Source organism: Arvicanthis niloticus, chromosome 5 (assembly GCF_011762505.2).
Source record: "Arvicanthis niloticus isolate mArvNil1 chromosome 5, mArvNil1.pat.X, whole genome shotgun sequence".
In the NCBI taxonomy this organism is placed as follows: Eukaryota; Metazoa; Chordata; class Mammalia; order Rodentia; family Muridae; genus Arvicanthis; species Arvicanthis niloticus.
Genome location: NC_047662.1, coordinates 26,268,902 through 26,295,675, shown reverse-complemented (window position 1 = coordinate 26,295,675; position 26,774 = coordinate 26,268,902). Strand labels below are relative to the sequence as shown.

At 47.0% G+C, this 26,774-nt stretch overlaps 2 protein-coding genes across 4 annotated transcripts in view; one reads left to right on the top strand and one right to left on the bottom strand.

The window, feature by feature from the left end:
- Csmd2 (CUB and Sushi multiple domains 2) overlaps positions 1-26,774 on the top strand; it is a 575,537-nt gene that overhangs the window by 256,411 nt on the left and 292,352 nt on the right. The gene's annotated exons all lie outside the window — the stretch shown is intronic.
- On the bottom strand, positions 24,393-25,089 carry Hmgb4 (high mobility group box 4). Its single transcript, XM_034502345.2, has one exon. It carries the CDS (start codon positions 24,956-24,958, stop codon positions 24,410-24,412), a length of 549 nt encoding a protein of 182 aa, XP_034358236.1. The 5' UTR covers positions 24,959-25,089; the 3' UTR covers positions 24,393-24,409.

The following is a 26,774-nucleotide window of genomic DNA, read 5'->3' as shown; positions in this document are numbered from 1 at the left end:
TCTTCAGAGCCGTTTGGTGTGTTCGGCATCCTGTTCTGATTATCTGCCTCATCCATTCAATGCCCAGCGTCCCTAGGGTACCCAACTTCCCGTTTTCCTTTCTGCTTCAGATTCACCCCTCCACCCTCTGAAGAAACGGAAAGAAAGGGCAATGGTTCGACTTAACCAAACCAAACTTTAAAAGCTGTAAATGGTTTCAGTCAATTATTTCCATCACAAACGTAAGGTATGGTCATGAAAGGAAATTCGGAAAATGGAAAAGCCAAATAAATAACAAAACAATTGTTTGGGGGGGGGGGGCTTTGCAAGCATTCTGTTTCCTTCCCCTAAGCATGGCGCTGTTTTTAATTTAAACACCTACATTTGTGTATATGCGTATGCTATTTACAAAAGCAATTTGTGTTCATTCTAAAAAATTCAAAACATACACCACCCTCTCGAAAGACAAGTGTTAGTACCTAGTTTGGATGTAGCCCTGTAAGGAGTGGGCAGGAAAAGCGGTGGGCACACTCGTTTTTAACAACTGCCTGGTAATGCATCTTCGCCCTGCCGCCTGCTGCAATTAGCGGGCATCAGGCATTTGTCTTGGTGCACACGGGTACACACAGAAGAAAACTTCCCGAAAGTGGGATTTCTGGGTCACAGCAGATGTTATTTTTAAATTTGTATCCTGCCAAAATGTACTCCAAAAAAGCTGTGTCAATTTGAGGTTTCCATAAACTATGTATGAGGCTGGCTATTTCTCTACTTCCTTTTTCAAAGTTAAGTTTTGTTATTTTTTTTTTTAAACCTATCTCGGTGGGTGAAAAATAATGTTGCTTCCAGCCAGGTTCTGTGGAATTTCCCTACAGACCACATCCACTTAGGCAGCTGAGGCAAGAGGACACCCACCAACCTGAGTCACATAGCCAGACTGTAACAAAAGAAAAAGAAAAAAAAAAAACAAAGCAAACCAAACAAACAAAAACTAAAACCAAAACAACCAAAAATAATGATACTGCCTCTTATTTCCATTCATACAGTAGTAGCAATCTCACGGGTTTCTGTTTAGTTTACTGCCAATCTTAAGCTCTCCCTTCTTTTTCTGTTTGTATGTTTCTTATTGATTTGTAGAAGCTCTTTATATATTTTGACAAGATAATAGTTCTGTCAATAAGTAACTGGTCCTACAGGATTGCTTAGTTCTCACTGATAGAAGACACTTTAAATGTTAGAACACCCCTTCTCCCAGTTTGATCACATACTCCACCAGAGCTTTGTATTAGCTAAGAATCCCTACTCTCTTAGAAACAATACTGTATACTGGCTCATGCCCTCCCAGAGACTCTCCCATCGCTGCTTTCCATCTCCTCATAAGAGCACCGGGGCAGCATATGCTTGCTCCCATCCCCAGCCCTGTGTGAGCTCTGGAGATCTGAACTCGGGTCCTGGAGCTTCCTCAACAAGCACTTCACAGGCTACACCATCCCCAGCATCCTGTTGTGTTTTTGTGTCTCCATTACTGTCCTGCTGTAGTTTTATGGTGACCTCTGCTCTCCTGTGGAAAGGGACCACCCTCTTTCTTACTGGGGAAACACTCCACTCAGGGGCCCATATGGGCATTTGCTTCTTGGTGAAATTTGGAGTGAGTTTTTCAGCTTCCCCACCAGGTACGGGATGTGTAGAAGGCTTTGGAAAGAGAGGCCTCGTTTTTGACGATTAGTCTTCCTCCCCAGAACCACAGTGCGCCCCTCACTTTTCGGGTACTTTTCACGTTCTTTAATAAAGCGTTTATACTTTTCATCATGTAGGCCTAGTAAATTGCTTGTTAGGTTTATTCCTGAGTGATTTTATACAGGTTTTTCTTGTTCTGGTAAATAGCATCGTTTTGCAATTGCATTTTCTAATTGTTTGTGGCTGTTTTTTTTTTTTTTTTTATTTTTTTTTATTTTTAAAGAAAGAAAGCAAGGTATTGATTTTTGTGTATTTCTTTTGTAACCTGCCATCTAACTGAACTCTCATTAGCTCTAATAGATTTAAAGCTGGTTATTTTGGTTTTTCTAGGTTAGGCAATGATATTAACTTCAAGCAATGCCATTTTGCCTCCTTCCCAACGTATGTACTCTTTTCCTTGCTTGCTTGTCGTGTGTGTGTGTGTGTGTGTGTGTGTGTGTGTGTGTGTGTGTGTGTGTGTAGTGTAAGTATGTAAGAATGTGTACATGAGAGTGTGTGCACACCTGTGCGTGCCAGTATGTAACAGTACTATTTTTTTTTCTCAATCACTCTCTACTTATTTTTCTAAGATTAAAAACATATGTGTGAGTGTTTGCCTGCATATATGGCTGTGCACCACATGTGTGCCTGGCACCCACAGAAGCCAGAAAAGACCATTAGATTCTGTGTAACTGGAGTTCCAGACGCCATGTGGGTGCTAAGAACTGAATTTATGTTCTCTGCACAAGCAGCCAGTATTCTTAATCACCGAGCTATCTCTTTACCCCTATCCAGATTACTTTGGGACAGGGTCTATATCTGAACCTGGAGCTCACTGATTGGCTAGACTGGCTAGCCAATGAGCTCCAGAGATCAGGTCCTCATCCTTAAGCTGCAGGCACTTCACAGAGCCATCTGCCCAGCCTCTTTCTTTCTCTTTTTGGCTTCATCTGTGCTCAGTGACTCCAAAACGAAGGGAGAGAATTGGCAACTCCTAGATTTCTTCATAAGAGGGACGTAAAGGCAAGTCCCTTGAAGTCCAGTGCCTAGTCTGTTTTCTGTTATTGGTCAATGAAAATAGCCAGGTTTCTAGAGATGGCTTATTCTCATTTAGTATACATTGAGAAATTCTATTCTCCATTTTAATATTTTACACACACACACACACACACACACACACACAGGAGCAATTTGGTTTGGAAGGAGCTGATGGGGACCGGGAAGAGCAGAGCCCCAAGTAGTGTCTGGGTGCAAGTATGGGGACAGTCCCATCAGTGCAAGGCGGTGGCGAGAGTCTGCATGGAGACTGCATTGAACTCATCACAGACACATTTTCTGTTATGTTAAACCCTTGCCCTAACATGTTTGCAATTGTATCACAATTTACTTAACCATTTCCTCTTTCCATGGGCATTCAGGCTGTTTCTCATCATTCATGTTATAAATACGTCTGTGGAGAACATCCTCTCTCTGTCTCTCTCTCTCTCTCTCTCTCTCTCTCTCTCTCTCTCTCTCTCTCTCTCTCTCTGTGTGTGTGTGTGTGTGTAAAGCTTTTTTCCCCTTGAATTTATGATCATTTCTTTAGGAACAATTCCCAGAATGAATATTTTTTAAGACTTTTGATTCTTATTGCCAAATTATCTTCCTACAAGCATTCGACCTGAACTGAGGCATTATGAGAACAAGACTTTTAAGCTGAAAGATGACTTATATCTCAAGGAAACAGAGTGGGCTTTGGAGTCAGGGTGCTGGGTTCAAATTCTGGTTCCTCCCATAAGACACTGGGGTGTGCATGCACACTTGCATGCGTGCACATAACTGTGCAGGTCAGAGCTCAACCATAGCTGTTAGTCCTCAGAAGCCATACCCTTGTCTTCTTTGACAAGGCAAGGGTCAGTCTCACCAGCTTAGAATTTGTCAAATAGGCTAGGGTGGCCAGCCATCGATCCTCAGAGATCCTCCTGTCTCTGCCTCCCATCTGCTGGGATTTCAAGTAACACACTATACTACACCTGTCTCTATTTACATGAGTTCTGGTGTTTGAAGTGGGTCTTCATGTTCACAAGGCCAATGCTTTAGTGACTGAATTATTCCCTCAGTCCCTGGATCATATTTTCATAAGAAGCTCTTGAGCCTCTGTTTGCCTACTTGTAAAAAATGGGGCGAGCTCCTTCCGAGGCTGCGCTAAAGGCTGAATGAGAGCCAGCGATGACACTTGGCGTGGAGCAGCAAGAGGATACAAATGAGATCCAGCTCTTTTCTTTGGACTGTTTTCAGAGGTTCTCATCTTCTAACTAGGTTTGGAGCCTTCCCCTGAAAAGCAGGCTGCAGTTTGGAGTGACTTCCGTCCTCAGCTCAGGCCCATCTGCCAGGGGGAAGCCCTTTCTTGCAGCTGACTGCTCGCCCCAGCTGTAAGTTTGGAGTCCTACTCTGTGGAAGAATGTCAGAGTCTGCCCACCCCAACTGTCTGTGGAAAGACCACCCAGAGCCTATGCCAGAACTCTGTTCTGGGCCTGGGTAAGTGAAAGCAGCAGCCATCCCTAGCATCCTCAGCATCAGTATCTTGGATATGCTTCCCTCTCTCTGCGCCCCTACCCCTGACCATGACCTTGTGAGGATACACTATACCAGGAAGCTGTCCCCTACTGGTCTGCAGAATGGCTCTCTTGTCCTTCCATCATTGTGACCCAATATGAGCCTGCCAAATACCCACCGCTGACCAGGACTGTGTCCAAGCTGAAAACTCCTCAGTGATCCTTGCCATCCCTAGGGTAGAATTCAATGCCACCGCTTGTCTCCCGAGGCCCTCCAGTGGCTACCAATGCTAAGTCATGCATATCACTCATGTATCCATTTATTCCAGGGGCATTTTATAAGGACCAATGGCCAGGCAACGTATTGAAATTACAATTATAAAATGTTTCAAGCTAACCAATCCAGGACAACACATAGTAGCTAAATATATACTCTCTTTGTTCTTGGGATTGCATTGCTATGTCCCCTTCGTCTAACTTCACTAGCTCTTATGAGGGAGTCATCATTCCCAGTCCTCTTTCTTGCAGGGACCTGATTCTCAGAACAGCTTGCTGGAGGCACCTCATCTCTCCCTGTAGAGCCTCATCCTTTGTCACTGGTGTCCCCGTCAGTCGCAATTTCTTTTACATGTATCATGTTTGAAGATAACGATTACTATACACTGGGAACTCACTAGCCTTCCACAGCTGTGAAAGAGAAATGGCTGTGAAAAATGAAGACTTTTGCTTGGGCTCACGGTTTCAGAGATCTGGCCCATGGTTGCTTGGTGATACCGTTCTGGACTGTGGCAGGGAAGAATGTTATAGTGGAGACTACATGGAGATAAAGTGTTTACAGCACAGCAGTCGGGAGGCAGAGAGGTTGAAGGGGAGGGAGAGAGGTAGAGGGAGAGTTAGCCAGAGTTCCTTCAAGAAGCCATCCTATTACTTACTTCCTCCAAGTGAACTTTGCTCACCCCTCAACAGAGCCAACAACTGGAGATTTAACACAGGAGCCTTGGGGAGACACCCCAGATACTGTAATAGATAGTACTTGTGCATGTAGGAAATCTGAGCAAATGAAACGAAACAAAATACCTTCACAGCTCTGCTTAGCTAATCACTGACCAAGGACTAGCAAAGGAGCTGGGAAATGCTCCCAACAGCTCCAGAGCCGCCCTCGGAATGCCTGTCCTGTAGCCTGGCTCTGAGCATCGGGTTCTTCCCCGGGAAGGGCTCTGCCTTGCACGGTGGCCTCTCCGAGCCCATCCAGGGTCTGCGGTGAGCACTCGATAGCGGCACTAAATTAAATGAGACTGCATTCAACTAAATTGAATTGAGAAGCAGGCATTTTTGAGCAGTGGCTGGGCCTTAAGTCCATTGTAGTCCTAATAACCTTGTGGTAGATAACGTTGCCTTCCCCGTAAGCCAGGCCAGGCACTCCTGATTCAGACGGCTTTCTGCTCAGGCTCAGTAGCTTTCCCCAGCATAGACCACAGGAAGTAGATGTGTTCTCTGATGGCGTTTGCTGATAGGTCTTGGAGGTCAAACATCTGAACGCCTTTTATTGTTGCGTGGCCTCGCTCTAATTACTTAACCTTCCCCAGGCTTTCGGTTTCTCATCGGTCTGCGTTCTGTGGGGATATTGTGGTAATTAAAAACTGAGGAACTGAATATAATACTCTCACTATGCACAGGGCATAGTCAGAATGCACAAGTTTGGACATCCGTTCTAACCATCCTTTCCCTCTCTCCTGACCATGGTGAGCTGCAGGCTCTACAGGGACATCAAAGCAGAGGTAGAAGCTTGACATCATGCTCTTCACCGAGGCTGGTGAGAGGAGGGCTGTAGAGGAAGGTAGAGTTCCCAGGCTCCATGTCTGGGGAAATACCAGAAGGATGTAGAAGGGTGAGGGTGAGTTGGAGAAGTAGAGAGAGGCCAGATGAGTAGTGTTTTCTTCAGAGAGCAGTAGGGAGCCAACAAGGCTGTATCCTGAAGGAGTGACCTGATCAGCTTTACACCTTTGAAAGATCACCCTTGCTGCTTGGAGAGAACAGGGTGGGGGCAGGGAGGGGTGTGGGAAGGAGAGCGACACAGATGATGATAACCAGAGTTGCTATTGTTTCCAGAGTTTGGATGAGACTTGGGGGTTGGGGGAATTGGATCTCAATCAAGGTAGTGTAGGGGGAGATTGAGAAGAGGAGTGCAGAGATGAACCGTTCTTAGCTGACATCCAGTAAATCAGAGGGATGAAGCAGGGGAAGAAATGAAGAACCTGGCTGCTGGCTTTTGGCTTGAGTGGCTGGTAAGCAGAATGACAAGGGGGGCTGGGCACACTGAGCTGCTGATGCATGTGGGGTACCCCAGGTTGTAGGAACTGAGGTTTAGGTTAATTGAACCATGGTGAGTTGCAGGAACCCATTTCTAAATCATCGTGAAGATCCTTCTCACAATTTAAATAATTTTCTGGGTAATGAAAAGGAGATGGGGGCTTGGGAGACAGCTCCATTGGTAGAGTTATTACACTGCAAGTGTGCAGATCAAAATGTAGTCCCTAGAACCCTTAAAAAAAAAAAAAAAAAAAAAAGCAAAGCATGGTGATCCGTGCTTGCAAACCCAATGCCGGGAAACAGACAGGCAGATCCCTGGAGCTCCCTGGACAACCATATTAGCTTACCTGGTGAGCCCCAGGCCAGTGAGAGACCTGTCTAAAAGGTGTGTGTGTCGGGTGCCTAACAAATGACAGACAGCACTAGAGTTATCCTAGGCCTTCCACATGCATATGTACATACATATCTGTATACATATACACACATGCACACACATGCATGCATGCGTGCACACATACAAAGCAGAGATAACTAGTCTTGGAAGGCATATGTCTCTTTCAACCCTGTGACATTTAAGATAAGAATGTGCAATGGTTTGGGCTCCCTGAGTCTGGTCCCATGCTGACCTTTGACCCATGTGGTTGTTTTGTCATTGTGATATCAGCTGTAGTGCCTGGTGAGGAGCTCAAGAGGGCGCAGTGTGTTCTGGGACTTTCTCCTTCATTGAGTTGAAGAACTGATGGCACCTCCAGTTTCTTTATGCTTGAGGCTCATGTCCATTGGGAACCTCTTCAGCAAGCCCAGGACAATGTGGGGAAAGTGAATGAGTGTTATCTATGCCGTTTCCACTGATGCCAGCCCAGTGCCTGAGAGGAATCCCAGTCAGGAGAGAACTGAGCATGTTCACTTCTCTTTGGTCTGAACGTGAATGTCTCTTTGGTCTTTCCTCAGTGAAGACAGGAGCTTTAAAGGAAGGATGGAATCACAGGTATGGTCCACCCACAGCCCATTCTTTAAAGACACCTTATTAGACCGTACATCTTCCCGAGTCAACTGCCGCCATGCACACTCAATTACCTCAGGCCACCACTACCAGCTCAAAAAAAAAAAAAAAAAAAAAAAAAAAGCCAACAATCTACCTACCTTTGCTCCACAGAGACAGGGCCCAGGTTAGACCCCAGGCCTTCTACTCACACAGCTTTAATCTTAGACAAGTCATTTAACCTGTTTGAGCCTCGAGCCCCGTCGGTGGGATTATAAATTGGCACAGCCTTTTCAGGAGGTAATTTCGCAGTCGTGATTAAAATGTGTAATGTGCATAACACTGTTAGGTGTTTGTAGCTAGGAACTAGGAAGAGGTTGCCGGGGAGCGAGAGGTAGAAGATGCTCACCACAGTGTTATTTGTCATGAAGGGAAAGTGGAAACTGCCTGTGTCCCACATTAATGGTTCAAGAAGCATGTGGAAGATAAAGCATGCGGCAATTAAAGTGATAATTTCAACTAATATTCAGAGAAAGTAAGAAATGCTTAGCGTATATAAAATGAAAAATGGACACACAGCACTGAATATATGGCTAAAACTAAAAGTGTTGCATGTATTCACATATAATGGTTGTAAAATAAGAAGAAAGCCAATAAAAATGTTAGCATCCTTAGTTCTAAACGGGGGTATTAATGACCCCCCCCCCGTATATTTGTTTCTATGAACTGGAAGTTTTACAACAACTTTATATTATGTTACTTTTTGGCTCTGGCAAAGAATCAGAATCAAATGTATTTATTTTTGTAGCACTGTGGACAGAACCGGGGCCTCGAGCATGCTAAATAATGCACTCTCCTTCTGAGCTGTTATCCCAGCCTGTCATACCATCCTGACCCAATGCCTGCAACTTCTGCTACACACACACACACACACACACACACACACACACACACACACACACACACACCATGGCTCAGCACTGCTTGCTGTTCCGTAGGTGCATCATAACTCTTTCTGGGGCCATGTCTGTCTGTTCTTCCCTACCTGTTTCGGGATCCAGCTCCAGCCTCCCCCTCTTTCTTCTTGCTTTTTTCCTGGAGAACACTCTACATCTGCCGCAATGCTTACCTCATGCCTGTCACTTCCTTTTGCCTTTGTCTAAGCGTCTGTGGGAACTCTAGGGAGGAAAGACTAACTCTGCCTTGGAGAATTCGGAAAGGGTTCTTGGAGGACGTGTAGGAGTTTGTCAACTAAACCAAATATGATGACTGTCCCACATGACTCTAGAATGAACCCGGCTGACACAATCTCATCTCTCTTTCTCGCTCAACTATTATCCTGCTGAGTAGTCTGCTACAGGTGGATCCATGTCTCTCCCAGCAGCCAGGGAGGGCTCCACAGACAGGAAATTGTCTGTGTGCTTTGCAGTGTTCATCCAGGAACCTGACACAGACTGAGCTCCAGCAGCTCATTCTTCTCCCAGAGTACAAAGGTCTTAAAGCTTCAGTGCAGTGATTACCCACCCCCTTGGTTTTGCACATAGGAAAGGACAGTGTTAGTGCTTCTCACTGGTTTCAAAATGGGCCGTGAGTGTACTGACAGGTTTTAGCACAGTCCGTTGACTTGAGTCATATTAAAGATGCTATTTACCTGGAAGACAGTGAGAGGCTATTCTGCAGCATTTGAACTTTGCTTCACTGGGAGAATTCCACACGCTCAAGTTCTGCTTCCCCTTTAAGCAGCATGCCACTGTTCCAGAATGATGCCTTTGAAATAAATCCTCTTTGAGTAATGTTTCTCTTGGACTCATAAAATCTTTATGGCAATCTCTCCTCATCTCATAGACTCAGAGAAAAAAGCAAGAGCCTGAACCACTGAGCTACAAGTGGGGGGTGCAGTATCTTCTCATGTGGGTCACACATTTAATGCAAATCATAGTTTTACAATGCAGATCCAATACTGAGTACACATTAGCATGTGCTAATATGCATGTTCACTTGAACATGAGCTGTGCGCGCGCACACACACACACACACACACACACACACACACACACACACACAGGAACTATCTCTGTCCAAAGTGCTGAATCTGTAAGCTGCAATTACCTAATCTCCGATTAAAGAGTAGGTGGTAAGGAAATGTGTTCATTGAGATCCACAGTAGGAATGCATGAACAGATCTAGCAATATATATCAGGGCTAGGGCTCTGCAAATAAAAGCACTGTCACTGCAAACCTGACAACTCAGTTTGATCACCGGAACCCGTGTATAAAGCCTGCTGGGTGGATGCATCTGTAACCCCAGACCTCCTATCCCAAGGGATGTGATGGAGACAGGAGAAAGGACCAGCTGATGGCCCAGTAGCCTCGAGTACTCGGCAGAATGACAGGAACAAGAGAGACCCTGCCTCAAAAAGTAGTAGGAGAGACCCAGCTCCTAAAAATTGTCCTCTGTCTCTACATGTACGCCATGGCTTGCATAAACACCCTACAAAATAAATAAATAAGTAAATAAAGATTTTTAAAAGAGCCAGTAATAGCCATATAAGGGGAAAGAACAAAATTCTAGCAAAGAAAGCACCTCGGTGTAGTTGCCCCCATGAATGAGATTGGAAATACAATTAAGTGGGGAGAGCTCGACCTCCGACCCAGCTCTGCAGAAGGGCCCTTGACTGGAGAGCCATGTAGCCACTCAACACTCGGTTTCGAGATCCTTCTATTTAATAGGTGTTACGCTATGACATTGAATTAGATAAATCATAATCTGTGGTTTCCATGAGGTCACAGTCAGTGCTTGTTCAACAACCACTGACCAGCCGTCGACCCTGACTTTGGAGCCCCAGATTTCTCATTTAAAAATGTGGGATAATGGGATCCCACAGGATTGTTGTACAGACGACATACCTCAACGCTTGCAAAGCACTTTGAGTGTTGTGCAAGCCCCGGGTGAATGTTCGCCTATTAGTGTTAGGTGCGAGCACTCTGCTGAGCTCTTCATGGACTTCATATCATCTGATCTAATTTGCTTCATCTTTGCCATGTTGAGCGCCCTTAACATCCCCTTTCTAGAAGGATGGGGTCAGGCAGCTCACCTAAGTTCCCCCAGTCAGTCAGCGGCATGTGCAGAATTCCAAGCAGTTCTCTCTCTAAAGCTAATACCTGGGTTCAAAGTGGAGCTTGCTACAGTGGACTTTGGGGACAGACTAGTTCTCCATGGAGATGAGGCAAGGGGCCATTCTTACCTGTGCCCAAGGAGGCAAAGCTGTAGGAACCAGGTGGGCACATGATATAGGACTAGAGATGAGTCGATAGAGAGGAAAGGCCCCAGCCCTTGGGGAGATGACCCTAAATGCCAGGTACCCAGAGTGAGTGTCGGTGGGCTCCTAAGCCCTAGGGTTGGCAGGAATGGGGACCAGGGACTTTAAAAGAACAGAGAGATTGATGTACTTGGGCCACAGCCAGGTGGGGCAGCTTACCTTCCAAGGGCAGGAGCCATCATAGATTGGGACCACAAGCGACTGCTGCCACCTGATCAGAGGGGAAGGCTTGCCCTCTGAATTGTCACCTGAGGTTCATAGCGCTGGGACAGAGTGGCTTAACATGAAGGTGAGGGTAGACAAAAGCCAGTATCTAATAGCTGCCATCTCACACACTTATCTCTAGCTGAACTCTCATTCTATGATGGCACTGTACTGGGTCCCACAGAGCGGGGGAGAGGAAGGTCTTAGAGTAGTGAGAACCCACTGCTACTCTTGGGGTAAGGAGTCCTTTTGTTTTACGGTGTTGTCCTACAGAGTCTCACACCTGTGCATGTTCCCGGCTTTCCTTTCCGTGTTACTGCCAGGATTCAAATCACCAGCCTCCCTTTTTCTCCTCAAGGTTGTCCCCTAAACAATAGAGCCATTGGGAGTCTCTTGATTGAGGTTGGAAAGGTCTCAGGCTCAGTAGTGTTTGTCTGGGCTGGCTTGTCCCATTTGTGATGATTCTTTGCTGTCCCAGGGTTCCCCTCAGGTGCCTTTGCAGCTATGACCTTCCCGAGTCTCCCACACAGTCTGGACAGCAGGTAGGCAGATCAATGAGGACAGCACATCTAATGGCGCTGCTCCCTGGGCCTCTGTCTGCTGCTTTCAGCCCTCACTGTTGGATCAATGGGGGAGCAGGTGGCTGTGCTGTGTCCTAACAATGGCTTCTCTGCAGGGCCTTTGGTCTTCCCTTCGGTCAAGCTGAGAAGGTCACAGATAACCTTGCCCAACAGGCAGGAGGCTCTGGGGAGGCCCATGTTGGCATCTGAATCAAGTCAGCAGGAGATGGGAGTGGGGCAATCTCAGGACGGGCCCCTGCCCCACCATATGCTGGTCTCCCACCTCATGCTCAGCATCCTCTCCTCATTAGATGGAAAGCGGAGTCTCATGTGGAAACACCCAGGTGTACAGGCCCCGACTGAGAACAGTCAGGAGAAGCCCTGATGTGTCTGAGAAAATAAAGCAGGAATTCTGTTTACACCAGTGCTTACCTTCATGTGGCATTGACCTTGTGGGACAGGGTGACTCCTGGCTTTAGAGGGGTGGGGAGAGGTTGAGCAATTATATAAGACAGGAAGTGCTTTGTATGCTACTCAGATGCGCCCCCCCACTCACCACATACAACCCCAAAAGGGCACTTCAGCCCTGGGTCTGCCTGACTTTCTAGTTCTGGGGACTGTGTTAACTGACACTATTTCTGAATTTTTTATTCAAATCACCAAGAGAGAGAGTCTGAGTGGCTCCTCTCCTCAGATGATGTTCACGCCTTGTCCAATCAGGTCACGATAGGAAGAGGCGTGCTCAGCAGGTGCGAGCAGAACTGCAGGAATCCATCTCAGTGATGGCTTGTGGGAGAGAAGAGAAGTCCCCAGGAAGGGCTTAGACCAGGCCAGCAACCCTTAGCAGAGCTCCTCATCAGCCTGACTTTCCGACTTCCCTTTGGACTCCCTCGAGAGGTGATAGAGAAAACTGCTCTTTGCACCAGCCTCCTTAAACTAAACAAAACAATGCAGAAGAACCACCTCGCGCGCTCTGTGAAGAGAGCTTGAGAGCCATCCCCGGGTGTCCTCGTGTACGGCTTTGAAGGTCTGCGGAGGAGAACCCTTGTGATTATTCTGAATCCTCTAAGTACCTAAGTTCCCCTCCCCCTCCCCCCAGTTCTCAGAATGGTAATGCCCAGAGATTTAAAGATATAATTAAGAGCAGATGAGCCTAAAAGAAGTTGATGGTGATGAGTCTGGGATTGTACCAAACAGCAGAGAGCTGTGTTGTGAGCATCAGGTCCCCATCTCCCCCACGTGGCTGTGCAGAGGACTGGAGGAGTCTGTCAGAGGAGACCTCAGTTCCTGGAGTCAGCGGGCCCAGGAGTCCTTTGCCTTTAGGTCACCTGGCACTTGAGACACAGCCCAAGAACCCAGCCTGAGGAATTAGTACTGCTGAGTCAGCCTTGGGCTGTGAGCTCAGTACTCTGGACAGCTCCGTGCTGCTAAAGGATGGAAGGAAACCACCTGGCAGGTTTCCTTCCGGTGGCCATTTGCCTCCTGCCCACACAGCATTTTTGCCAATCAGAGGCCAACGCATTCAGCCAGCCCCTCCCACATTAGCCTTTCCTCACCTTCCAGTGCTTTCTCTGACTTTAATACTTATGAAAGGTGTGGCTATCCCAACAGGGCAATATTATGTTTTATTTGATCCATTGACCGTACTGACCTAAATCTATATCATCTATCACAGCAAGAATGCTTTGACCTTCTACAAGGAAATGAATGCTTTCTGAACCTAGAGTCCAGAAAGCAGCTTAGGCTTAGCTACCAGTGAAAGTCTGGGGTCTGGGGATTTCTGGAGCATTAAATCACCATCAAAACATGGCCTTGAGTCTGCAAGCTTGTGATTTCATGTTGCAGTGGGAGAGTCTCATAGCTACCACAGGAGGCAGTGGGGAGAAGGTGGCAGACTCAGATAATCTGAGTTCGTCCACTTGATAGCTGTGTGACCTCGGGCAAGTGATTTAACCTCTCTGTGCTTCCATCTTCACAGCCTCTGCCTGACGAGACTGCTGTATGAGTTATGCGTGTCAGTGTGTATGAGGTAACTAGAACCATATCTGGCATACAGTAGGTGCTCAAAGTGGAGTCTTTTCCCCAGGAACTGCTCAGATACCTTATCTCACACCTCATTCTTATCTCAAGATAAAACCTGGAAGCAGAGTTTGGGATCCCATTAAGCAGGAGAGAAAACTGAATCTCTGACACTACGTAAATTGCTCAGGGCTGTGTCGTTGGTCAGTGTTGGGTACAGTTGCTGTGATGGAGTGTCTGACTCCAGAGCCAACATTCTTTCTCATCTCCCCTGTGACCCCTTCCCTTCCTGGTCAACTCTGCCTTTCATAATGAGCCCAACCTCAGCAGTCCACTGCCAACTCTTGGTACCACTGAAGTAGCACCATCTGTGGAATTTCCACAGCACTTTCTGCTCTGACAAGGTGGACAGTCTGGCTCATGTGCATCTGCTTTGTTGAAACTGTCACATGACAGTGAGAATGAGCAGCAGACTCTGTGGGTCAGCAGTGGCCTAGCTCTGGCAGGCCTTGTGGGGTTGGAGCCCCCAGGTGCTTACAAGTGGGCCTTGGGGAATGTCCTGTTACCCCTCCCTAATCCCTGGTGTCCAGGTGAGGCCACTCTCTGACAAAGCTGAAGGCTTTTCTAAATCTCACCTGAACTTAGGCTCAAATTCAAAATATAAAAGCAAGGGTCTAATGACACTCCGTTATGCTTGCAGACAGGGGCCTAGCATGAATGTCCTCTGAGAGGCTCCACCCAGCAGCTAACTGAAAAAGATGCAGATACGCACAGCCACACACTGGATGGAGCTCAGAGAGTCTTATGGAAGGCTTAGGGGAAGGATGGAGGCCCGGAAGGGGACAAGGAACTCCATTGGAAGACCAACAGAGTGAACTAACCTGGAGCCTTAGGGGCTTCCAGAAACCAAACCACCAACCAAAGAGCATACATAGTCAGTAGCTAGACCTCCACCTAATACATATGTAGCAGATATGCATATTAGTCTTTTTAGGGGTTCACCCAACAACTGGAGTGGGGGTGGGGGGTCTTTCCCTGACTCTGTGAATCCCTTGAATTCTGTTCCCCTAACTGGGCTACCTTGTCTGAACTCAATGGGAGAGGATGTACCTGGTTCTGCAGTGACTTGATGTGCCTGGGTAGGTTGGCACTCAGTGGGGCCTCCCCTTTCTTGGAGGAGAGGGGGATAGGGATGGGAATGGGGGCAACAATCAGAATGTAAAGTGAACAAAGGAAGGGAGGGAGGGAGGGAGGAAGGAAGGAAGGAAGGAAGGAAGGAAGGAAGGAAGGAAGGAAGGAAAGAAGGAGAAACAAACAAGGTTCTAACAGCCCCTCCCTCATGTTGAAGGAAGGAGATGCTTGTTCCTCTCCACCTCTCTCTGCCCCTTCTGCCAGCTGCAACTATTGTCTTGCTTCAGTTGCTCACCCTCTGGAGTCAATTCAGGAAACATCCACCCACAGAATCACACTGCCTTCCAACCACATGGGATCCGGGGCAAAGAAAGCTCAGCTTCTCAACCAGAACCTTCTTCCCAAGCCACACCCATTTCCTGTGATGTAATTTCTCCCTCCCTCTCACTGCCAATGAGAGGTGAGCCCATCTTTGTTCAAGCGAAACTGGATTCCTGAAGGCCTTCGGCAAAGGGACAATGCCTGCCTGGCATGTAGAAGAGAGGGTACCCAGAGCATCCTGCATGATGCTTGTGAGTGTGCTAGCCCTCCCCAGGAGCTCCCTCCTACAGAACCTTTCTCAACTGAAGTCTCTGTAGGTGCCCCTGATGCCAACCCTCTCCATGTACTTACCTTTCACACATCAGAGGTCTCAGCCTCTCCATGACTTTGGGGCTCCCATGGAGGACATTCTGCCCAGGGTGTTTAGGGAGCAGAGAGAGATGGCATTTGACGGGGCTGTGTGAGTTAGAGGCACCTGGCCAGATTCTTCAGCCCAAATATACTTGCAGATGTATCAGGGAAGGGCTGCTCTGGGGACCACTGAGCTCCTTCATGCTCACTGCTGCTGCTAATTGCAGATAATGTGTTACAAACACAGGACAGTAGTATCTGTTCATTCTGACATGGGTATCAAGCAGTTCAGGCGGTTTATAATGACAGGATGTGAGCCAGGCAAGTACTTCTTGCACAGGCCCTAAGGAGTAGATCGGGTGTCACCAGCCAAGCATAGAATGTGTGCCCTGATACATGGGGCCCCTATGGCTGCACTCTGGTATCTGCAAAGGTCTCATTATTCACCCATTCTCCAAAAAGCACAAGATGAGCATACAGCCCATGTCTACATATTTCATCTGCAGAGTGGAATGCTTAAAGTGCCTTGCAATTGGGAACGTGGTTCAGTGGTACAATACTTGCCTGGCATGGCCAAAAAGGCCTTGGGATCCATTCCTAAAACCTTCAAAATAATGTAGGTGTTAGGTAGATGGCTCAGCCTATAAAGTGCTCGCTGTAGAAGGATGAGGACCTGTGTTCACATCCCCAGCATCCACGCATTTAGCTGGGTAAGATGTTGGTGCATGCTCTATCCTCAGTGTTGGGAGACAAAGACAGGAAGATCCATGGAGCTTGCTGGTGGATCAGTTAGCCAAATTTGCAAGCTCCAGCTTCAGCGAGAGACCCTGTGTTGTCCTGTATTGTGAAAATTTTCACCCTGTGTAGGAGTATAGGGTTGAAGTGGGGCTGAGCAGGCAACATCCACCCACCTTTTTTGTTAAAGTCCCAATGACAAACCAAAGTCCTCTGTGAGGAACCCTTGAATTTATTGGCTTACTCACAGTGGGTAAGGGCTCGTGATCTGAAGCGTAGGTGACCTTAAAGCAGCCACCATGGGAGATTGGAACATAGCAGGAATGATGGCTTCCCCACAGCTGCGTGGAGGATGCTTCCTTCCCTACTCTGTCCCTGCTTATGTACATAGCTCCTGCCAGAGAGCTCAAGGCCATGTGAAATTAAGGCAGAATTGCAGACAACTGGTTGGGAAGAATGGGTAGATACTCAAGTGAGGATCCGTGATCTTCTTCCCATCTCTTTCTTTTCTGAGGGAAGATCAACAGTCAACCATCCCTGCCAGGGTGATCTCTTATGAGTAGGCCTAGCTGAACTCCTGAAGTTGGCAGCCATGTAATTGTGAGGGTAGTCCTAGACAATACCTTTGACTCAAAAAATAATGTGGTAAGCAATTGAGGAGACATCATGGTCAACCTCTGGTCTACACACACACACACACACACACACAGGCACATGCACAAATGTGCACATGCATGCACATGCACACACACGTACACATGAATATGTGCACACATGAACACTCACTGCCATGCACATGCATACTAACACACACATGTGCACATGTATGCACACATATGCACAGACGGACACACAGCAATACCTGCCTCATTCAGATTTAGGCTTTTATTTTTGTTGGCTCTTCCTGTTGTTTGCTTGCTGACTTATACAAACCAGCTGACCAGTCTGACCTTGAACTTGCTTTAGTTGTTCTCCTGTGTTGGCCTCCTGAGCTGGAATTATAGCCTTACATTTGCACGGTCATTCCTCTAGGTCTTTTTATTCAAATCATTATAACAGAGTGCTTCAAACAATAGCAGGCATGGCATAAACATCAACAAAAGTCTGTTACTATTATCTTTTCAATCTGCAGGAAGCACTGTGTCAGGTTTCAGGACACTAGGTGAGTGAGACATGGTTATTGCTCATCTCCAAGCTGGGGAAACAGACAGTAGCTACAGCTCACTCTGCATTGAGATGGCCATTGGGAGACATTATAGATGTTGTATAGCACAGAGGAGTCAGAGGTTCGAGTAGAGGGGCTTCCTGGAGGAAGTGACACCTGACCCATAGGGTGATGGGAATGCTCCCTGACCTACAGGAAAGGATGATTATGAGGTGCTCCTGGAGCCAGCTGGCCTTAGTTGTACCCCTAGGACCCACAGGATAGAAAGAGAATTGACTCCCATAAGTTGTCCTCTGACATCCACATGCACATTGTGGCACATTTATGCATGTACACGTGTGTGCATGTGTTCATCCTAAATAAGTAGATAGGTAGATAGATAGATAGATAGATAGATAGATAGATAGATAGACAGACAGACAGACAGACAGGTAGATAGATATGGATGGATAGATAGATAGATGGATAGATAGATAGATAGACAGACAGACTGACAGGTAGATAGATATGGATGGATAGATAGATAGATAGATAGATAGATAGATAGATAAATAGATAGATAGAAAGATAATGTCAAAGGCCAGAGTATCAGGTACAAGGGTCCTGATCAAGAGAGGGATTAGGTTGACATTTTTTAGTTGGAAATACATGATAGGACCTCAGAGTGGGTGTGTCAGTTATCTACTCCCTATAACAAATTAGCCCCAAACCTAGCAGTTTGGAATAATGTTTAGTCTCCCCTACTGCCTAGGTGTGGCTATGTAGGATTCTTGGGCTTTAGATTTCCACCAAGGTCAGATCAGGCTGTCCATCAGGACTCCCACTGAGGAAAGAATGGCTTCCAAGCCAGTCTGCCTACTGGCTGCTGCTCCCCGTTGCTGCTGATAGGAGGCCAGCCACCTCAGCTCCCTTCCATGGGGCAGCTCTGACGGGCTGCTCTGCTCATCAGAGCAAGCCAAAAAGAAGATGACAGAAGTCACGGTCTTTTCTATATAACCTGCTATCAGAAGTGACATCCCACTACTTTTGCTGTATTTGAGTCATTAGAAGTGATTCCCCTGGTCCAGACCACACACAGGGGGAAAGGATGGCACCAGAGCAAGGATGGAGCCTGGCAGGTCATTTGGAGTCACTTTTGAAGCAGCAGACCACAGTCTGCCCGCTGGCCCCTGCTGATTCCTGTCTCTTCCATGTGCAAAACAGTCACTTGTGCCCAAAGTCACACCCCATTATGGTCTCCCCATGCGAATCTGGTCCAGTGTGGATGAGGCTATGGCATACATTCCTAAATAGGGACTCCAGAAAGCTGTCCATTTGGATTTGACAATTTTCAAAATAGTACCAAAAAAAAATGACCCTTCTCCAAATCTTATCATGTAACGGGACTGGGTCACAGCAGCACATATTCCCACTCAAAATGAAGGGAAGCAGGAGGCTCAGAGAAGTCACTGGCCCAGGATTTTCACGGCCAGCCCAGAAAGTGTGGATCTTTTCTTGATCCCATTTGAAAGCCTGGGACAGCTTTCCACTCAGGACTCCTGCTTCTAAACTCCAGCTTTTCCCCCTTAAGCTTGCCTTCCTTCAAAGCATGTGTTTGTGGGGCTTGGCTCTTTATCCAGTGGTTCTTTTCAATAGTGTACTGGGCCAGGTGTAGTAGTATCATGTACCTGTAATCTCAGCACCCGAGAGGCTGAGACAGGAAGATCACTGAGTTTGAGGCCAGCCTGAGATAGATTACAAGACTAAAAACAAAGTTATTTATTAATTAATGTTTGTTAAGAAATTAAATTTTGTATTCTCTTGGCCTCTTTGGGCCCCAGCAGTGACCCTTTTCTCTAGAAGGACTTTTCTCAAAACCTTTGGGGGGAGGGGTGGTTCTCTTGTAATTCTCACTGATATAATGCTCATACTCACTGGGATTGTCTCCAAACAAAAAAACTAGACTCTAGCCCTAGGGACTACCTGTGCTGCGACTGGTGACCCACCTAAAATGTGCCAGGACCTAACCTGAGATGTGTCATGCCATTGGGGTTTGAGCTTATTTGTTAACGCCTGGAGTAGATAGGGACCATAAGACCACGAGACTCACTTTTAACAAACTGACCAAAGCAACAGCAACTGACTCATTGGGACTAAGCCTTCCCTACCCGGACCCCCAGCTAAGACAGCCATGGAGTAGCTTTCATAGGTCCCACAGTGTCTTTTATTTGAGCTAAAGGATCCTTGAGGCTGAAGCTGATCTGTCTTCAGGAACTTTTTGAGCCTCTGAAGTCTTAACCACTCTCAGCCCCAGCTTGATTTCCTAACAGCCCTTAAAAAGCCCTTTCTTAATGCTTAATATCATTTACCCCCAAGAGAGAGGACTTTCAAAAAGAGCATCCTGGTTCCTCTCTCTCCAAGGGATTTCCTTTCAAGAATGGGGCAAGGAATTCCATCTAACCCTGGACACCTCCTCGTTGCCACAAAATCACAGACAACAGGATCACTTTGTATCTGCCTTACAAAGGATCCCTTCCTTCTGGTTTCTGATACACACTCCTCCTGTCCTTCAGGCTCCTGTGGGCAGACCCTCCCAGTCTTGCTTTCAACACTCTGCTTGAATTTTTGAAGATTTGTCTTAACAATCTTTCCAATGCACTCCCAGTCCCTCCCGGCCCCAGACATGTGTTTCCACAGCTACCCCACATTTTACAGGTCTATCTCATGGCTCTCTCCTTAACTTGGTGCCAGATTCTGCATCTACTGACTATTTTACGTGGCAACAGATGACCTCAAATCTTAGAAACATCTCTCAGGCTCTGTGTGCATCCTAGCTGGGTTGCAAGCTGCAGAAAGAGGTTCCCTAAGGCTACTGAGCCCAGTTCTTTGTCTGGAGACAGTACAGTTCCTGGCTTTCTCTTGGTTCTTGGAAGGACTTAGTTCCTTGAAGACCAGGCTGGTTACCTCAGCTCCCATTGTGTACCACTGTCATGTACCCTCTGTGCCTTGCCATGTGACCTTCTTTCATGGGCAGTTTTCCATGTGTCAGTGTGTTTCTAGCAAGGAGAACTAGGTTAAAGTCATAGGAGATATATATATATATATTAAATGACATGGCTGGGGAGGTAGCTCAGTTAGGCAAAGGTCTGCATTTTATCCCCAGAACCCAAATAAAAGCCAGGCAGAAAGGCACACTGTTGTAATCTCATCTCTGGCCAGAGACAGGTAGATACTTGGCAAGATCCTGCCAGCAAGAGAGCATGTGTATGCATGTGTGTATGTGCATGTGTGCCTGCATGCACCAGTGTGTACATGCATGCATGTGTGTGCTCACATGCACACTCGCATTTGCATACCCGCTCACGTTTATGTATGTTTTAAGCACCTATGAAGTGACAGATTGTCTTGTGGCTTCCACACCCATGAACATGCACAAATGATAGCCCGGCACTTCTGTGCTATCATCTTTATTGGGATGGACTCTCTAGATGCAGCCCACACTAGATGGGCAGGGAAACACAGGCTGAGATATCAGGAGATAGAGCCACTAAGAGCATCTTACAAGCCCAGGGACAGTGAGACTGGTTTCTGACCTGATTATGTCATGTCTTACTCCCACAGGTGACAGGCGACCTGGCAAACATGTCAGTGTTAAAGGGGAGACTCTCAGAAGCATAGTCAGCCAGGCTGCACAGCAGGGATTATACCAGAAATTCTGAGTGGAGACAGGAAAGCTGTATGGGGGGACTCTAACAGGAAGTTCACTGTCAGTGCACCCCAACTCAGAGATCAAGGACAGCCTCACAGTCCCCTGGTCTCTTTGGGTGATCTGTTTTTTTTTTTTTTTTTTAAGGTGGTACCCTCACCTTTAAACTACACTCCAGCAGACTAAGCAAAATGTCACCAGCCACCATTACCAAAGGCAGCCCCACCCTCACCCCACCCCCACAGCACATTTACAACAATGGCCCTGGCTTATCCTCAGCTTACCTGAAGGTCAGATCTTATCTATGGAAGTGTGACAAGAAGTCACATGACATGACAGTGGAGCACCCCAGCCTTTATAGCCTCACCCCCCTAAACAGCTGAGGTTTTAGTGGATGGCGCAGCCAACAAAAATGATCCCAGTGTGGTTGAGTGACATTTTCAAATCGATCCTCCCGCAACCTTGATCTACTTCTCTGTTGGGATTTGAGGGAAACCCAATAAATGAAATATACTTATTTCCTTCTCCAGCACAGAATCAATTGGCAGACGAAGGGAAAGCAAGAGGAGGGTCCACTTCATTACTGAGAAACTGATAAACAGGCAGACCTGACCTCACTGCAGGGACAGGAGGGGCCAGAAGTAGGACTGGAACAGAACCACCTGCCCCTCGTGCACATGTGAGGCCCCGGATAAAGCATTCCTCTGGAACACTCTGGTACTCAGACTTAACAGCCCCCTTTCTGGAGAGAATGAACCACAGCGAGAGCAGTCTCACCGCCATCATGGCCACTCTAAGCAATTCCCAATGGAGGCCCTCATTATCTCTGCTCTTGGAGGGGAACGTGAGTCTATGAGCCTGGTGTCTTCTAGCTTTGCCTCCTCTTCCTGAACTCATCATGGGAGATTGGCACTTGATAGTCTCTGAAGATTCTAGAATGATCAATAATACACAGCATAGATGGAAGCACACAGATCCTCTTCACCGCACAGACAGTACTTGGTGGTTTGCAGCTGCTCTTCTACTTCCTATGAACTTGCCAAGCCAGCACCCACACTTCACCTTACACAAGGCACTCTGGCATGTCCTGAGTCCCTGTGATATAATCCCACCTTCTTCTGGCCTTAGGACCTTAGCACTTGCTGCCCAGTTGCTTCAAAGGACTTTCCCACAGGACTCAGTATCCTTAACTGTGCTTTAAACATAGGTGCTAAGATGGTTAGTTAGATGGCTCTACAGATAAAAGCACTTGCCATGGAGCCTGACAACTTATTTGGAACCCATGTGGTGGAATAAATCAAAGTCCTACTAGTTGCCCTCTGACCTACACACACACACACACACACACACACACACACACACGTGTGCCTGCACACTTGCATGCACATATGCATATGCCCACTTAGAGTGCCCTGTACCTGTCATTGTCTCATCACCTGGCACTGGTGATAACTCCAGTGTGTTTGCTGACTTTTCTGTCCCTCCCTCCCTTGATAGGTCCCTTGTATCAGAAGTTACTGGTACGGATGCAAGAACACTTTTTAAAAGTATTGGATATATTAATGACTACACAGAAAGAGGTTCCAGAGAAGACTGATCATGAAGATGGTATTAGGCCCAGAGGTTCAGTGTCTATATTTTTAAGGGTGGGGCATCTCACTGGATTGCCCACTTTCCCACCCATCATGTCAGATGCAAGGTCCTCCTCTTCTCCCTCCTTCTGTGTTCTTCCTCTGTCATCCATTATAGCCACTAGAAGCCCATACAGTCATCTCCTCCCGCTGCCTTTGAGCATCCTTCATGTCTTCAAGGATGCCCTGCATCCAAACTGACGTGACCTCCCACATTCTCATAGCCACATAGGAAACTGGAAAGGGATAGCACAAGGTCCCAGAGCAGAGTCTGATGCACTATGCAACCGTCCACTAGACATCTGCCATTCGGGAGCCAGCAAGGAGGAAGTAGGAAAGTCTGTGTCTTAAGTACCAGACAGAGGGGACGTTGTTTGAATCTCCATTTTAAGGCTTAGTAACAAAGGGTTGGGGACAATAAGGTAGAAGCAAAGCAGAGGAACAAGGCCGTCAATAGTGCCTTCTAGAAGTATGCCAGCTGCTGCTCTTTGTCGCACGTCTTAACACGATAGCTCTGTAGAGTTCAGTCTGCTGGCTGTGGAAGCTCATCCCTTATGACCTTGCTGACGACTATAAGGCAGAAAGGAAGACCTTGAGCCTAGCCTATGACAAATGTCTTTACTCTTAGACTTGCACCTATTGCTTGAGACTTCACAAGGCCACAACCTAGGTTTCAGCCATGGTTGAGCTGTCATGTGATGACTCGGCTGTAGAGATCCATACTGTACTTGTGTGGTTGCCACAGCCTCCAGTTCCTTCTGCTTGGAGGGCAGAGCCTCTGCTTTTCAGTGTCAGCTTAACATCCCCTTAGCTGCCAGACATTCCCCACCCCTCAGTTCCTTGGACTGCTCCCTTCACCCAACTGCAAGGAAACTTTCCAGGGTAAATTGACTAGCAAGGTAGGGTACCATTGGCTAGAAGCAATACCACCTATTAAGTATTCAGAGCTGAACCACCTCGTCTAGTCACTAAGATGATGTATAACGCAGGTGCTGTATCCCACTTTCGAGGAGGAGGCTGAGGCTCCCTAGGAGACTCAAGGCGGGGGACAGGGGATGAGTGTGGGTTGCAATTTTTGAGAGGAAGGAGAGCACTTAAGTCTGATGATCTCTGTCTTTTCAATGAAGCAGAAAATGAGGGTGTCTCCCAAGAGGGCGAAGGGGAAGCAGAGCTAAGCTGGAGTACCAGCTGTAAGCCATGGGGGAGTAAGGATTTCACCAACATGAGAACTTCCTGGGTGGTCTCATCCCTCTGCCCAGGCTTCTTGTTCACCACCCCCCAAACCTCTGCTGCTGTGTTTTATGTCATAACCTTCTCTGTCATTGGGTTCTTACACCAGACAGGAACATCCCAAAGCCCCTGTCCCATGGACCTGCCATTGGGGAACCCAAATAACTTGATTCTGAACCTAGAGTTGTAATCAAAATCAAAATGGCTGCCTGGCCAGACAGCACAGTCCCGTGAGATGGCAAGCCACAGCAGAAGCTAGGGATTTTATGAATAAATCTCTAAGCCAATCACACTACTTGGATCACAAAAGCAGCTGTGCGGCTCCCCATGCTCAAACGACTTTGCACATGTGCTTGACTACCCCGGTCAACCCAGGCCACTTGGGTCTTGTAGACAGTTCCCTCTCTTAAAGCTGCCTCTCTGAAAGCTAGCCTTCCCAAGGCTGGACCTCAATCAGACCACTCACTTTCATAACATAGCATCCAAGGGCACTCTAACCATACAGGACACCAGGGCCAGAAAGCCAGTTGAATGATCTTTTATTGTTTCGAACTGGTCTTGGCCGACTCCGGGAAGTTACTCTTCCTGTCCTGGCATTGGTTGCTGCGGTAGGCCTCCCGCTCCTCGAAGTACTTTGCCCGCATAAGCGCAGCCTTCTGTTCATAGGGCCTTTTGTCCACATCGGTAGTGGTGGACCACATCTTCCCGGCAGCCTTGGCCACCTGGACCACTGTCCAGTTGGGGTTGTCTTGCTTCAGCTTGGCGTAGTGGTCCAGGGAGAAGAGCAGGAAGGAGGATGGGGGCTTCCGTGGCGCCTTTGGGTCCCTCTTTCTTCTCTTTTTTCTCTTGCCCATGTAATTCATCATTTCTTCCTGGTACCGGGCTTTGTCAAGTCTGGCTAGGGCTTCATACTTTGCCTTTTCATTCTTCGAGATGGATCTCCATTTTTCTGAACATTTTCTAGAGAATTCTTTAAAGCCAAGATAGGTGTTTGGCTGTTGTTCCTTGAATTTGTTTCTGAAATTCAGCATAAAATGGATGTAAGAAGACACGTTCACCTTGGGCCTTAGCTGGACTTTTTTCCCCATGTTTATATGACCATGATTTTCTTTGCTGGATCCTGCTGGTTTGGATAGCAGAGATTTCTGTCTCCACACACCAGGAGCAATCTAGAAGGTGCCCTACTTATGGTGAGATTTTTTCTGTGTGTGAGCCTCAGTCAGGGCCTGGCCTTTTCAGTGCTGGTGGGCTTTGTTGGGTCAAAAAGGGAAACTGTGATGTCATCCCTGAGGTGACCAATGCCAGCCAAGCTCAGTCATTGGCAGGTAGACCCTCTTAGTGATTGGTTTCCCCAGGGAATTTTTTTTTTTCCTTCTCTAAGGAAAGATGAAGGTTTATCTGAACCTTATTCGAGTTGCTACTGGCCCTGAGAATCTTTCCCTTTAGCTTCCTGGAGGCTGTGGGCTTTGCTCAGCCTCTGGGGTCTTTAGATCCCTGTCCCCTGGTGGGTCATAACAAGGGCTGCCTTTCTCCATGTGATTGTCAGGATGCCGCCTCCTCATCCTCCACTCTGGCTAGAAATAATGAAGACAAGGAGCGGGGGATGTCTCGGGAGCTGTCATGATAACATGGGAAGGCTTTCTGTTTGCCTTGAGCAGTGGCAATGCCTGCTGCACAAAGGGTTTAGTAGTAACTCTAAAAATAATCAGCTATGACAGCTGGGACTTGGTTCCTGTCAGGACGAAGTTGTCTAATTTAAAACCCAAGCACTTCAGCTCGGAGTCTAAATCCTTCATTTCTCTGAAGAAACTGGAGGGGAAAGAGGGAAGAGAACCTGAGAGTTTCTTAATTACATTGGAGTTCTTGAAAACGGAAATTCTTAGCTCTTCCTGCAGCCCCTCGCCATCCTCAAAAGAGTCCCCTATTTCTTAGGGTTAGTTTACAAAGGACTAAAACAGTTAAGCAAATTGGCTTCTTTGGGGTAAAAGTTGAAACCTCACTAAGCGTCCAACCAAGGAGAGTGCAGTAAAGGCCTTCAGACTTGTCTGTGTGTAAGTGAAGGCTGGTAGTGCTGCATACATAGGGCAAGAAAACATGTTCTCATTGACATAAGGATTGAGTTCAAAGTTGAGCAGCCACCAACAGGCAGGAGCCAAGGATCTTGGGTGTCAACTGATTGATTGGAGCCACTGTCCTGAAAAGTTTTGGGAGAGGGCTAGAGGTGACATTTTTGGCCTTATCCTGGATAAGCTGTTTTCTAGGGGGAGGGGGGGGTTAGAAGTTTTATACACATACACACATATGTATACACACACACACACACATACATATGTACACACACACACACACACACACACACACACACACACGGTCTCAGCAGTAGAGTCCTACAAGGAAACTCAGACCTTCAACTTTTGGCTTGAGGTAAGGAAAGACATCTCAGCCATACCTTGCCTCCCCATGAGCCTATGATTTCCCAGGAAAATATGTTTGTACTAGCAAAGGATATTGTTCTAAGGTGACCTATAGGGTACTATGCCAGTCAAAATAAAAATAAATAAATAAATAAATAAATAAATAAATAAATAAATAAATAAGAAAAGCTATAGGAATCTGTTGTGTAGGCCAGACTACAGACTTGCAGGGATGATGGGAAATGCTTTGGCCAGGGGAGCTGACTTGAGTTGCATGCTGCTGAAATCAATGCTGTGTGCTGTTGAAGATCCACTGCTTGTCCTTCCCTGGCTACTCTACTTGGACAATTACCAAGGTCCATTTCATGTGCCTACTGAGGAGCCTCAAGAGATCACAGATGGAGAAAGTGAGCTTTGAGGCAGATGTCTCCTGGCTCCACCCCCTCAGAGGTCACCTGTTGTTGTCACCTCTCTGGACTAGAGGTCCCTT

Bases quoted from the DNA above. Each gene is read 5' to 3' on its own strand.
- Hmgb4 (XM_034502345.2), bottom strand. From the start codon at position 24,958: ATGGGGAAAAAAGTCCAGCTAAGGCCCAAGGTGAACGTGTCTTCTTAC.